Source organism: Notolabrus celidotus, chromosome 10 (assembly GCF_009762535.1).
Source record: "Notolabrus celidotus isolate fNotCel1 chromosome 10, fNotCel1.pri, whole genome shotgun sequence".
In the NCBI taxonomy this organism is placed as follows: domain Eukaryota; kingdom Metazoa; phylum Chordata; class Actinopteri; order Labriformes; family Labridae; genus Notolabrus; species Notolabrus celidotus.
Genome location: NC_048281.1, coordinates 21,471,265 through 21,486,923, shown reverse-complemented (window position 1 = coordinate 21,486,923; position 15,659 = coordinate 21,471,265). Strand labels below are relative to the sequence as shown.

Genomic DNA, 15,659 nt, shown 5'->3' with positions numbered 1-15,659 from the left:
AGAAAAACTTTCCAGGGTGTGAAAGGCGTGGCCAAGGGTGGAAAGGACTTTCATGCTGAAGCCAGCTGAGTGGAGCAGACCATGGGCTCTGATGTCATGGGGGGGTTCAGGCTTAGTTAGTATTACTTTGAATTCAGTTTAATTAAGTGTTCATTTTGTTTACCCCTTCAGTTAAACTTGGTTTGGCCCAATCACTATATAAGTTCCTTTTTTGTGTGGGAGGTCTGTTTGTTTAGTCCACACCTTACATTTTGTCATGTTTATTTGAGTTATGTTATGTTGACTTAGTTCTTATCATTTTGGTTTGGGAATGTGGTTTGCTTGGTCCCTCACACAGGGCGTTACATGATGCTCACTTGTCTTTATTTCACTAGAGAGCAACATCTAATTAACACAAACATGCAAGTCTCTACAGTGCAGTATAAAAAGGAAAAATCAGAGTAAAAAGAAGACGTCAGCAATGTTGGTTTGGCTCCAAAAGGGCACAAAGAGGACACAGACTTAAGCTGAGCTGGATGATGACACAAGTCTGTAGAAAGTAAGAGCGTTGTTGTAATAAGTTACTGACACTGGCCGCATGATACGATCACCAACAGGTGAATAAGAGGAGTGCCACCTCTTAGATTTCCACCTAAAGCACTGCATATGACTGTAATGAGTGTGTGCATTTGTGTAAATGAGTACTGTTTCTCTTGTTTCCAACACATCTGTGGATTTGTGTTCCAGCATTAATGAGTTTATGCAACTTGTAAGCAGTTGTCTGTGCTGGAGATTTGAATGCTTAATCCCTTTATGTTTGGCATACATAAACGGATAAGGCTTTAACATATCCGCTTGTTCTGACCCCAACTTATCAAATACAGCAGCTTGGGCAGTGTCCAGTATCATCTTGCACACACTCTGTGAGATCTTCCGTTTTGGACGTGCGGTTGAAGTTGTTGTGTTGTCTGCCATGTTAAGATGTATATGTATAAATTGCGCTTCTACTTAAACTAAAACCATTATTTTCCAACGCTAACCAAACAATTATACATTACAAATACAAAACTATTAAAATGTATTTTTGATAAAAAAGATAACTTCAAGTCTAACCAGGCTTTGCTTACATTTTCAGGCTAACCTGATTTGTGTCAAACAGATAATAGTTGGGTGCTTAGGGGTTATACTTTCTAAGAAGGAACTGCAGCCAAACTGCTGCAAAACATTGAAGTGAAAATGTGCAAACTTGACTTCATCTAAAGCAATCACTACTCTCTGGTCCTAAATGTACCACACACAAACCCACATAGGACTCAAAATCAAACCCAGGTGTATGCCTCTCTGTATGTATTTTCATGTGCTCTATCCAATCCCAAAGAAAAGACGACTTGACTGGAACAGCTCCCTGCCAAAGTAAATAAGACCTCCAGTATGATGTGACGATCTAGCATCTATTACATGGACTCTCCTTCTCTTCTCGATCCCCAAACATTACATCATAAGGATGATATCCTCCTTTCTTGAATCAATTCCCCGAGCCCATTAGCTGAGCCTTTTCTGTCCTCGTGTGACAATTAGGAAGAGGAAGGGAGGAAATAAAAGAATGATTTCTGAACAAAAGACTCCACCTCCAGATTCAGAGAAGATTTATTAAATACATATTCTTTAAAGCTGCCCTTCTAGGATCACAACTTCTGGCTTTCAGCAACAGCAGAAGCCCTGCATGGAACTGTTTGTTTATCACCCTGGGTAAATAAAAGTGGGCAGTCCTCCTCTTGTTTCTCTCCAAGGGCTGTGACGCAGAGTACTCCCTGTCCTCTAATTGATATATAACAACACCCCGACCCTACACCAGTCCTGGTGACCTCTGACCCCAACCCCTGATGGTCACAGTTGGGGCACAGTTTGGTGTGATCTTGTCCCTGGTTTGTCTGATCTGTGCTGTAGGTGAAGCAGTTAAAGGGACAGTAAAGTGGAGGGCGGTAACTTAACCCACCCAGGACATTTCAACGACGGCAACAGGCACGACTCAGAGTCAACGAGTCAGCACACCAGTTCACCCACTTCAAAGACACACAGGTCAATGAGAGTTAATGGAGCAGTTAATGGGCCAGTATCGAATAACAATGCATGAGAATGAAGTTGTATTTTAGGAAGCAAGGTTGGATTGAGCTTCTTTTGTTTGTACATTTGATAGTTTGGCTCAATTTTTTCTTTAAGGTGTCAATGTGCAATATTTTAAGGGGGCATTTTAGTAGACTTACTTTAGTTTGATGTAATAAAGGCAATTAAAGAGACATATAAAGTATATTTCAAATTTTCCTCACACCCCAACTGCTGGAGAGGGGTTAACTTAAAAACTGGATTCTCCACCACAAGTGCATGACAAGTTTATGCTTCGGGCTCCATGGGGAGGTCAGTGGGGTCACAGACTCGACAACTGCAGCATATCAGTCAGAGGACGTTTCATCAGCTGGTCTTACCCAATGGAAACCTGAACACACACTTCATACATTCTCCCTCCTTCCTCCTGTTTTTAAACTGCTCCCAGTCTTGCCCTCTTAATCCTTGTTTATGCTTTGCTCAAGGACACATTGGCAGCATTTGCAAAGGGATGCTGGGAAGCACTATTTCCATTTCCAACCACCTCTTCACTATAATTAAAATACTGTGGGGTGTTATAAGTGCATTGAAATGAATTGGTTTTTAATTATACTAGAGATTTAATTTGTTTTACTGTGTAGGGGGATATTAAGGTACAGTTGGGATGTATTTATTTTATTAATAGGTGTATATTTGTACTAATTTTGCAAATGCGCTCATGCTAAATATTTGTTGCATAACATCTGCAATAAAACACTTCAGACTCCCTCCTCTTTCTCCTCTCTGGTCCCTTGCCTTAGCCTGCTAATCCTCGTTTATGGATAGGCTTTTCTGTCTACTCTCCCTTGTGTGTGTGTGCGGGGGGTGGGGGTTCTACTGGTAAGGCTGATTTCGCAGATGGGGTGGCACCAGCTTTAAGAGCCCTTGGGCTACTAAAGAAATTGAAACAGCATTCTGTACTATAAGAGCCAAAAAATAAATAAAAACTGGATGACCAAAGTGGAAGACAGAGTTACAAACATGAAAAGCAAAGTCAATATACTCTGCCAGTCCTTACCCACCCTTTCATTTCCTAACCTGAGAATTTAAAGGTGTGTATGTGTATCTTATGTTATTATTATTATTATTATTATTATTATTATTATTATTATTATTAGTATTAGTATTAGTATTATTATATTATTATATCTGATGGTGTTTTAAACAATGTGGCTTCTTATTTTCAAGTCATGTCATTTCATGCTACTTTTTTGCAAAACAATTGATGCTATTGCCACTAAGCTCTTCTGTCATAGCCCTGTGGATGGAATACTGTGACTTTTAGTATTTTTTTTGCTATGAGTTAAAACAATTATGTACAAAATAGACTATAATAAATTGATGTAGTCTCCGTGAGGTAACCCATTTGTTTCGGTAGCAGAGTTTTGAAGCCTATCATTCGCGGTTCCCATGTTAGAAATGCTGACTCAACCAAACTTTATTCAATCAAGCATGACCACAGACTGTATAATATATGGAGGTAGTATCTGTGACGTCAACCATCTGTTCCTGAAGCGCTGTTTTGAGGCCAATCGGCGGCGGCAGCCATAGTGCTGCTGTCGAGCCAGTGTGACGTACAGAGGCGGCTTTGAGCCTCCTAGCAAACAGCTACAATGTTCCTGTCTGTCAATCAAGTCAGCTGTGCCTCTCATTGGAAGACTGGTAATTTTAATGTCTTCGAAATTGCCCATTAGAAAAAATTCACCCCCGTACAGTGTGTGCCGATCGAGAAATGAGCTATCCAGACTACACTCGTCTTTTGTACCAGGCTGTAAACATGTTTATTTCTGCTGTAAAGATCGGCTTTTTTGAATTGGTGTGTATGTGGTTTCTGGTACTTCTGGAGCCAGCCTCAAGCAGATCCTTGATGAACTGCAGTTAGCACTTCCGCATTGGACTCATATTTGTAGACCGGAGGTTGCTGCTTGAGCATGACGCAAAGATGTGGAGTTGAAGCAGCACTTTAGCCTCTTCGCTAACAGCTACAATGTCGGCCTGTCAGTCAAGTCAGCTGTGCCTCTAATTATGCAAAACTCGTAACCTTAGTATCTCCTAAACTGTTATGAGTTCTAAAAAAAAATGCACCCCCTGTACAGTGTGTGCAGACAGAGAAATTGGCTATCCGGACCAAAATCGTTTTTTCTATCAGGCTTTAAACATCTTTATTTTTGCTATAAGGATTGTCTTTTTTTTTTAAACAGTGTGCATTAGGTTTCCAGTACTTCCAGAGCAAGCCTCAAACGGACACTCTATAAGTTGGGTATAGATCGAACTACATTAATTGAACTGAAATACAGTTTTAACATTGACTACTGACTGTTTGATCTCATCACTTTTATTCGAGTAACAACAACAGCATTAGTCGTGGCAAAAAACAGCAGTGCGAGCATCCCCTGTTGGTTCCTATGGAAAATGTACTTGACTTGGTATGTGTCCATTAATTTTATTTTGCATGCACAGTCAGTGTCTGGGGTGTTGGTTTGTTGCTGAAGAATGCTTTCAAAGCACGCAAGAATGTAATCTTTAACACTCTTTAGTCTTGTGAAGGGCTAAGCCCCCTGGACACTGCTCAGCAATCAGCCTGCCTCCCAGACAGATAACTGTATATCTGGATCACACGCACCCTAACACACACACGCACACACACAAGCAGTTGTCAGTCTGGTCTGTGAGTCCGGAGTGAACGTCCTGGGGAGGCTAAGCTCTTAATTTGTTGTGACCAGAGCACGTTGCGTCTCGGTGGGCTGTTAGCTGCGGCCCCTCCATCAATGTGAGCGAGTGTTTGTGTTTATGTGTGTATTGTGTGTGTGTATGTGAGGGCTGTGTGCTACTGCCACATTATGAGAAATCATTTGTGAGCAGCAGTCTCCCTGGGCAGGCTGCTTATCGGAGTGCAGTCAGTGGATGACGTGAGTAATTACAGATGATTCACCTTGAGGACTTGATCATCAGCAATATCTCTCTCTATACCTCTCTCTCATCCCTTCCTGTCCTTCTCTCACTCCCTCTTCTCCCTCTTCCTTCATCCCAGCCCCCCTCTTTATCCCTTTTTCCTTTTTTCTCCCCCTCCGACCCTCCTCTCTCCCCTTCATCCTCTCCTATCACCACTCTTTCTTTCTCTCCGGAGTCACTCTGATATAAGAGTCACACTGGCTTCGTTTGCTGCATTTTTTTTTTAATTAAATGTTCAACCACTTGCTCTTCTCCTGAACTTGTTCAAAGTAAATAACATGAAATAAAGCAGAGCTGGCCGGGCACTCTGCATAAACTCTGTCTCACATTCCAGAGTCCAGTGCTGGATCACTTCCCTAATATCCGTCCGCATTTTCCTACTAACTCACACGTGAATAACTTCTATCAGCAGAGGATCAATCTTTGACTCAGAATGGTCACGCAATTGTTCTGCGGCCTGCAGTTGTCCGTACAGCAAATTCATTTTAAACTGCATGCATTTTTTCCTTTGGGTCAGTCCTTCATTGTGGTTAAACCTCGTGGAGAAACTCCTAAGCGTTTGGACGGTGCCAGCACTGTATACGGCCGAGGGAAACAAGGTTTGGCAGCTCAACGGAACAAATGACTGGATTACCTTAAGCCACTGCCAAGGAGTAATTCTAACACTTAATAAAGGAAAAAACAAGGAAGTGTGTGTGTATGTGTGTGTGTGTCAGTGGGCCAGCCCTAAGGCACAGAAGTCTAACTAGTTAGACAAATAAACACTGAGAGAGAGCCCGCTGGAGGGACTCTGTAGCCGAAAGAAGCTGTATGAGGCGGCAGACATTGTTTCACAAAAGTCTGGGACTGCATTTCTGCTGTTTCATTTTTTAAAAAGCTATCAAATTCTAATTTGTAATGGTACATTTTTGTTGAGGTTCAAGAATTTCCATATAAAGGAATTCCCCTTAAATCAACCGCCACATGCATACATTCACACAGTTATAGAGTGACTTTTGAATAAAAGTTACACAAAGTGCAAGCTTTGATCCCAATTTCATAGTTTTCTTTTTCACAAATCATTGATGTGCACATCACAGACGTGACAATGGATGCCAAGGACCAGTCATGGTATTAATGCATAATGTAGCAGACAGACTAATGGTGAATATTTTTAGTTACAAGCAAATGGCTTAAAAGTGAAATCTCAATAATGGAATATAATATTCACATGCAACAGCAGTAAAACACTGCATCTGCTTTTGATGTAATATCAACAAAAAATAAAGTTAGGCTTGTCGTCATTTTTGTGTGGATGCCTGTGTGCCGAAAACCCTAAAATCCTTTAATGCCTTAATCTTTTTAAACACCCCGACATACAAGCAGTTCAATTTTCTGTAAGCATCTTGACCATATGGCAAGCTCCCAAATACTTAACCTTTAACCTGCGTGATGAAGAATGGACAGAAACGTCTAAAGAAAAGTGGGTTAATCTGCACTTGGCTCACTGAGTCAACATGATAGTGTGAACCCCAGGAGTCTGAAAATCCTGATTTCATGTGGTGTGGCCGCTCAATCCGGCTTCCATGTTCCTGTTGGGGAGGTCTGACTTCCAGATGTAAGCATATTCATACATGATGTGGATAAATATAGATATTTAGATTTAGAGAATACTCACCCCATGTGATGGGTAGGAAATCCATCCTAACTCCCCCTGGCTGGCTTTAGAGTCTAACAGGTTCACTGTGATGAGGACGAGAGAAAACAAAGAGAACATGAGTGTCTAGTCCTTTTTAGCCCCAATTAGCTCACATCTAATCCCAAAGGAGGGATCGCCAACCTCAAGCACTGATCGTGACTTTATTTTCTCAGCTGCCACACACACACACACACACGCATGCACCACACATATCTTATGCTAACCAACAGTGAGAGCACACTCCTTTTCTTGCTGCACTGCGTAAAAGCAGATTTTGGCCGGGCAAACTGGCTACAACACAGAAATCCTGATATGATTTTGCACTAAAGCAGAGCCAAAAAATTTCAAATACCAGAAGAAGTTTTTCATTTCCAAGTCTCCAGCTTTTGACCCATCTGACCCCACATTGTTCATAGCCAAACATACAGCCTCAGTGATTGGACTGTCACCAGGTAGAACTGCATCAAATCCAAAAATCAGATCCAATCACCAGTTTCAGAGGTGGTCGGGGATGCGATTGGCCACACTGAAACCAAATATATATCCACTTATAATGAATGGAAATACAATTTTATGTGTGTCCTGCCAACAAGTCTTTCATGTCAAATAGAAACCCAGATGCGGAGAGGGAAAGTCATGCTGATGGAATATGACATGAGACAACTAGGACAAGGACCTCCATTAGTGTGACACTCCACACTTTGGGTTGGTGGAGGAACAACAGAGTGAAAATGTGGAAGTTCTAGCGGTACTTTAAGCTCATGTGAGGAACTTTGGGTTTGTGTTGATTTTGGTGCTCCCTGTGGAAAAATCAGTATCTCTTATCTCTTGGCTAACCTTTTCCTGTTAGTGGATGAGTTATTTTTTTCATTATTGTTAAATCTCACATGCTTTATTTCAACCATCAAACAAATGACTCAGTGGAAACCTTTGCCATGGAATATATAGAGAAAGGTAATTCGACAGCATACGATTAATCAGCAGCTGGCAGCTACCAGCAGTTTCAGACTGACTAAACAGAAATGGTCAATCTCTGTGTAATTTTTAATCTGTTTAAAAACTATTCAGGGGAGCTGTATGGATAAAGCTCAGATGCATTTGGTGCCATGACACTGGTAATCCCAAATGTGGAGAAAGCATTATAACCATGGATGCTCCAATTCTGTAGTAATTTCTTGGACATCACATTGGGCTTGGGTCCATTGGTTAAAATAAAATAAGTATATAAATTAGTGATGTTCGATACCACAAATTTCCTTTCCGATCCGATACTGAGTAAAATTCAGGCTGGTATTGGCGATACCGATCCGATACTGATACTTTGTGCAAATACACCTAATGTGTCTGAACAGAAAAACCAAACAGAGGACACAATCATACAAAATATGTGAAAATGTTTTTTTAGACACACAAAAAAAGAAATAAAGTAAACAATAAACCATTAAAAAAAATTATTGTTTAATTATTAAGAACTAGAACTAGTATTTCCCACCAACCGCGTATCATTTAGACAAGATCTCAATGGTTTAGTTACTTTCCACTGTGTTCCTGTTAATGATATACTTCACTTCAAATGACTGAAGTATCAAAAGTATCAATATTTTGATTTGAGAATCGATTTTAGAGCATAATGATCTGGTATTTGAATTTTAAAACTCCTTACAGGAGCTTTAAAATTCAAAATATGCTGTTTTTTCTTATTTCAAACAAATCATTTAAAAAACTAAGAAGATGTCTTTTATTGAATTGATTGAGAGGCTACCTGTGAAGAAACAGTCAGGTATACCATGTTGGTGGCAGTGGGACAAACAGTGATGCAATCCGGAAAAAAGACTTGTAATTGTGAACATTTTTAGAAGGATGGTCATTTTTTGTTACTCTTACTGAGTAAAACAACATTTTCCTTTATTATCGCTTATGAGAGCATCGTCTTAGGTTAGACCTTTAAACTCTTTTGAATTCATATTAAATGTCTCTAACAGTGATGCATTTCAATCCATGAATTATTGGGGGAAAAACATGAATACCCATGTTGTGCAACAAAAACACGCTCACTCACTGACATGGAATACAGGGGTTAATAATCAGCTAAAAGACGAACAATAATGCATGGACGGTTTCCTGTTTTAAGTTTCAACCTGAAAACTGACTCAGCCTCTTTTTTGTCCTGCTGAGAGCAAAGCAGTCCACTGCTCAAACACACACATACCAGTGGAAACTACACACACACACTTACCCAAGCGAGAGCACGCAACACAACAATGTGAAGCAGTGGTGCAGTCAGGCCCTGCAGCTGTAACTCTGTTCACTGTGAAAAATACAATTCCTCTGTATTCTCTCATTCAAAGCTTCAATAAGCAGAGTGTACACATCTCTGAGGACTGTCAAAGAGAGTATTTGAGGGTCAGGGCGGACTGCTGTGCCACTGAGGAAATTATTTTAGCCATGCAAAATGTACCCGTCACAAGCAGCATAAACGCAGTAGAAAGGGATTTCGCCACTCGGTGAACTAATTGTTGTTTCACACTGGAGTAAAGATTGAGATTGAAATCATCATTTTCTTCAGGCCAGACTGATAACTATCAGCCAGAGTGGTGAAAAAATAGAGCTTGAAAAGGAAGCGGGGAAAGGAAAACAGACACACAGTGAGACTCATTATTAACTTCCAACCTCAAAAAGCCTCTGAACGGAGGCTCACCTGAGCCGTAGCCATGCTAAGCCACTCAGCCAGATGAGTGGCAGTCGACACATTCCTATTAGAGTCTAATGAAGCTATCTGTTCATGTCAGATAATAGCAGCTCAGCATCCAGGGCCATTGCTTCCAATTTACATTTCTCAACGAGCCGAGCCCACCACTCAAATTGAGCCGAGCAGGGGAATTTGAGAGCAGAAAATTAGACGGCTCTCATATCGCAGGAGGAAAAAGCCCCCTCCAGCTGCACTTGGCTTGGGAAATCAGCACCCACACATGCACACAAATACACACTCCAAAATGTATGCATAGACACAATTGCGGTGCACAGTTGTGGAATAAACAAAAATCGTACAAAAAGATGCATCCCATTCAAGAAACCCGAGAAGTAAATACAGCACTTGCAGTTGTACTAAAATGTTCCAAATACATGAACAACATGCACCTTCAAAATAAAAGCTTTGATAAACACACATTATGCACACAACTACATATACTGCGGTCTATGCATCCTCTCTTTGAGATGCTAACCAAAACATGAGGACATTCCCACACATGCGTACTCGAGCAGGCACGAAATAAGAGCATACACAAACTTGAGCTGACAGTCTTTCTCCCTCTCTTTCTCCCTCATACACACACACACACAAACACACGCATACACAGTCGGTTAGCAAGCTAGCGTCAGCCAAGCATATAGCCCCTGCCCCAACAGGGAGTGCCTCTAAACGGGAACTCAGAGTATTAATAGCAAACTGAGCCAGCCTGTCTGGGAGGGAGCAAAACATCACTGAGGTAGAAACAGGTGAATCAATGTTTGACACATATGTAGACCCCTATCAACACACACATGCTTAAACACACCCTGACAAAATGGAAGTGGAAGACATCCCGCCACAGGCATCCAGACAAGTGCAAGTTTTCAGGATAAACTGATGGGTATACATTGATTTCTCTCTCAGCTAGTAAACACAATTTGCAGCACCGCAAGTACAATCTGAGACCACTCGTCATGAAGCATTAGTTCTCCTTTCTTCGCCTGCTAGTGACCTAGTATCGCTTGGCATAGCTCATGCTGAAATATTAACATGAAATGCTAGAGCAAAGATCTACAGGGTGCCCATTTTGATGTCTATATTCTCACAGTTTAACACCATCATGACTGTCTCGCTCAAACTTTGATTCAATCTTCCAGCTATTCCAGTAAAATTTGATGAAGGAAAGCGTTTCCCAGCAGATGGATGAGGAAATTCAATCCTCAGACATAATTAAAATGTTGGAGGAGTGGAAGGAGAAGCTGTCAGTCAGACACGCTGGTCTAGAATCAACAAATGGCCAGATCAGCAGAGCGGAGACCCTCCCATCTGGACTGACTCACTTAGTTCAGAGTAGAAGAGAAGAGGAAAGAATAGAACAAAGATGCTAACATGCACTTTTTCTCATAATATCTAGCATCTGATCGAGCACACGGTGTTAGAGGGCACTGTCTCTGCATCCTGGCTCTGAGCATGTGAAGGTTGGCAGGCCGCAGTGCAGGCAAAGCAAGGCGACTTGTGTCTGTGTTAAAGGGTGAAGTGTTCACCTCCCATTATGAATTATTCAAGTGCAGAATCGCTCTGTCTGATGTTGCTGCTGCCTGCCCAACCCCTCTGCCCCCATTCCCCTTTCTTTCTTTCTTTCTTTCTTTCTTTCTTTCTTTCTTTCTTTCTTTCTTTCTTTCTTTCTTTCTTTCTTTCTTCTGAGACCAGATGCCTTATATTCTATAAACACACATGGACTTAACCACTCCGATAAAGGCATCCAGTACTCCTGCACACATATTGTATAATCTTGTATCTCTACACATAAACATACACCCACACACACACACACATACACTAACACTCTTAATCTTTTTTTATTCTAAAGCTTTGGAGGCATGCTGTTATTATGAAGATACCACTCTCCATCTTCACCTCAATGTTTGGCCAACTCACACACATAAATATAGATCAAGAATTGGTATGAAGACAGTGGGTTGAAAGGGGGGCATGTTTGAGTACACTTCCAGAACCACCTCTGAAAGGTACTATTGCTCAAAAACACCCATCCGCCCCAGCGGGACTGCATCACTGGCCTCGCCGGGCCAAGCCTCCCCACCGCCGGCTAAAAATACCCGAGGCCTCCCGACGCCCCTCTGTGGGCCAATATCACAGCACGCAGGCACGCACAGAGACGTGCAGCTCAACAGAAAAAAAAAAGCACACCACTAACAACTTATTATTTTTTTTTTTTTCGTTTTTTAGATTAAATATCGAGAGCGTATTTTTGAATAATATCTGATGTCATATTCGCCCGAAGTGAAAATGAATCCAAGCCACAGAACAATATTCTGAGGGACTTTCTTTGAAATCCTCTCATCTCCCCCTTAAGTTTTACTAAAGTTCACAAGAACCAAATGAAAGCCACACAGTGTATGCTGCATTAAAAAAAATAGGCAATAATAATAATAAAGTGGAAATATGTGAAGCCACAGTGTCTGCTTTGGATAGATGATTCCAAGAAATATAAAAGCACTTCTGGTTTCCTTTAGCCTTTATGTAGCTCAAACTGTTAGAATAATAAATAAAACAAATGTGGCACCAGCTCCCTATGTTGTCAAACGCCTAATTGTGGTTAAAGGTTGTTTTTTCCCCGAGAATAATATTGTTATTTTGTAATCGATGCATTACGCAGCCAATATCCAGTCTGAGTCATTATAAACTGACATTAAAGAGCGCATAATCCTTTTTTATAAAATTTCTGATATCATACTATAGAATTACGTGAATAAGTTTAAACCTCATGCTTGTGTGAGCATAGATTTTGAAGTTTATAGACAGACAGGCCACTTCAGCTCTGATTGACTGTGTCAGTGATCTGCGCGCTCGCTGGATTAGATGTGCAGTAGTCTGTGGGCGTCAGATGAGAGCCACTTTAACCTTGTTTATCCTTTGTTCATCTTACCACACTGATATTAGCTTGAAGAAGGTTAAAACGAAAAAGTTATGTTCTTAAATAAATATGTTAAAAATATATATCGTTGGCTACTCCATGCTGTGCTTAGCAGTGGAACACCACGTTTCTCCAAATGTGAGGCTCTATGTCAGACAAAGTGATTTATCAGTGGAGAGAAAAGCGGCTCTGATACCCATCAGTGAGTGTTTTTCCTTCATGATACTTTTGTCGTTGTTGGCGTTGTTGCTCCACAGCTTCAACTGTTTGGAAAACGTCATGTTGGGTCTTGTTCTGAAAGAGTGTCTGTGGAACCCGACCTTATAAAGCAGGGCGACACCGTTAAATATCTCTCTCGTGTTTCTATTTTCCTTTCTCTTTATAAATCACAAAGCAGTCTGTATGAATTTCCATAACATAAAAAAGACGGGGCGGCTCGTTACTGACACTCTCTGGTGAATTGCAGCCTACTAACGGAGGTGTTTCTCATTTCGAAAATTATGCTTTTGAAAAAAATAAAATAAATAAAACGGTCAGAGAATCTCTCCCACTCTCTCACACATTGCCTCCTTCTGTCTCACTCTCTCTCTATCTCACTGTCTCTTTCTCTCTCTCTCTCTCCCTCGTTGTACCTTACACACACATACACACACACTCCCCTCACCCACCCACTCACACTCTTAAAACTGATTTTTTAAATTATAGTATTTCGATGTTGATTCATATTCATTGTGAAGGTCGCTGATTTTTCCACCAACGTTCAATCTCTACAATAAACATTTGTGTTACACTTGTGTTTGGAATATGTGTATGAAGGTCCTTAAGAAATGGATACAAGTTGTTCAGAGTGACCGAGGAGATTCGCAGAAGCAATAGTTGGCCCTCACTTATTCTTTGTCGTCGTTTTTATAAAATAAATTGCTCTTTCCACTGATGCAGTCATGTTAAGTATCACAAATGAAACGTATTGATTTATTGCTCAACATGTAAGCACAGAACAGGACTGCGCTCTTTGCCTGGCACACAAAGAAGCGCACAAAGAGGATAACAGCAGAAACTCAAACATATGACACATAATCTGCATGTTGTTTACACTTTCGATCTTAATCTGATTTTAGACTTAACATTTTTAAAAAGCCGTGTTTGAAAAAGTTATCCCCAAATTTAAAGATAAATAAAAAGTAAGTTAAAGTCCGTTGATGTTCCTTTCAGATGCTAGGTGTCCCCATTCAGTTTGGGTTGTTTATTTTTTATTTAATTTAATTCTTGTAAGGGCTGCATGAATGTTGTGGAAACTTTGTTTGACGTGGCCTGGACATCCAAACTTTTCAAACTCATCCAACAACATCAGCAGGAGCTCCTCAAAGGCGTACAGTTCAATACGAGTGCGGCAAAGACACCAGGAGCGTGTTTTTGTGCCTTTTCCTTCTCCTCCTGTTTGTCGAAACAGTTAATGATGGTGGACCAGCTTGCATTCATCAGAACTTCATTCTGACTCATGTCATAACCTCGTGTTTACCAAGGTTTTACCCAGTCCTTCAACCAACCTCCCTGATATTTTAAGAGTGGCAAAAAGCAGGAGCTTAACAATGTATCCAAGAAATATATCATTCATTCGTGTTATTCTTATTTCCTATTCTTTATTTATTTTTTCATTTTTTTTTATTACAAGAATTAACTGAAGTAATGCTCACCTCCCTTTATACAGTGTGACCCAAATATTCTCCCAAATGTATTGTCCCCCCTCTGCAGGCAGTTTAACCTTTACACAACTCAGAGCAGCTCCAGAACGCGCATGCCTTTCATTTTCCCCTGACCCCGCTGTAAACCACCTCAGTTATCACAAATATCAACTGTTCCACTGTATTGTATGATATGTACTGTATACTGTTTCATTTGTTTCCAGTGCAGCTCCACGTGTTCGAACAAGCGACTCTGCAGAAAGTGGACTGCTCTGTCCTGATCTGCGGGGTTTCCAAACATTGCCCCGTGCTCATTCTAACCAAAGAAGTCAGGGGGGATCTGCTCCACAAAGACGCAGATGAGGTCGTTAGCACCTTTCTCATTTTTTACTCGTTTCACGAACGTCATATTTAATATTTAATCTTAAACATAGTCACTATGGCCTTGTTCGATGGACACAGCAGCCCAAAAGTAAACAGTTTCGGATCTATCCAGGTCACAGCCATAAAAACACTCATCCGCGTTTTTGCGCACTATATGCGTTGGAGCTCATCTTCTATTTATTGCCTTTAAATCGGCGTGTCTGCCAGTCTATGTGGGGCGTCTTCCCGAAAGGATTCTTTGATAAAAGAGAACAACATGAACCCACGATGAACACACAGATAGCGGAGTTTCTGGACATCTTTTTGCCCCGTTATAACTCTGCGACGAGCGCTTTGGGAGCTGTCTCGCCATCTCATCCCAATTTGAACAACTATTAACCCCCCATGCGCGAGATTATCCAAAATGAGACAGCCTTGTCTGCCTTGTTCAGATCTTTTCAAGTTTATACTGAATGCATTGTCTATAATGAATCATATCCCGGCTCCACGTGGTTCTCTGTCTCATCTCCACGCGCTGTAAGATCATCTTGTTATTGTTATCGCTATAATTTGGACTGAAGCAAGTCCGCGATGTGTCCGACACATCCATGCGCGCGCGCACACATCCACACAAACACACATGTCCGCAGACTGAGAGTTCTCTTACCTTCATTCGGGGGGTAGATGATGGGAAACGCAGGAATAACGCAGGACAATAAAAGAGGTAAAATGAGTAGAAGTGATCGCGGATTGCAATCCATGGCGGCGGATCAGAGGTACATAACTCCATGAAGCCACTGACTGATCTGAGAGCGTCTCCTCTCCTCTCAGCTTTCTCTCCTCTCTCTCGCTCCGGCTCCCTCCGGCTGGAGCATTTTTCCGCTGGGTCCTACAGAGTCTGACAGACAGCAAAACACAGCGCGCAAGTTCACCACAGGTCACTTCAGATCCTTTAACACGGGTGTCTTTTGATTTAAAAAGCAAACTCTTAAGCATATTTTTTCCAGGCAAAGCTAAATAATGAATTAAGTCACCAAAATGTATAGCAGGGAACAAAATGTATGGTACATGTACAATATATTTATGGGACAATAAGGGCAACAGCCAGTGTCTCTGTGACCCACTCATGCAATAATTCAATCACATTGCCATCACTGTACTTCTTGTTTCCCTCTTCTTAAGCTGGTTTTATTATGA

At 41.1% G+C, this 15,659-nt stretch overlaps 1 protein-coding gene across 2 annotated transcripts in view; it reads right to left on the bottom strand.

Moving 5' to 3' along the window:
- Nucleotides 1–15,270, bottom strand: part of epha3 (eph receptor A3) — a 118,016-nt gene extending 102,746 nt beyond the window's left edge. For both annotated transcript variants that reach the window (XM_034693113.1, XM_034693112.1), the window contains exons 1-2: nt 15,130–15,270; nt 6,731–6,795 (exon numbers count right to left, since the gene is read on the bottom strand). In XM_034693113.1, the coding sequence (XP_034549004.1) occupies nt 6,731–6,795; nt 15,130–15,223 (159 nt within the window). In that variant the 5' untranslated portion in view covers nt 15,224–15,270. The remainder of the gene's footprint in view (nt 1–6,730; nt 6,796–15,129) is intronic.
- Between the last annotated feature and the right edge of the window lie 389 nt (nt 15,271–15,659).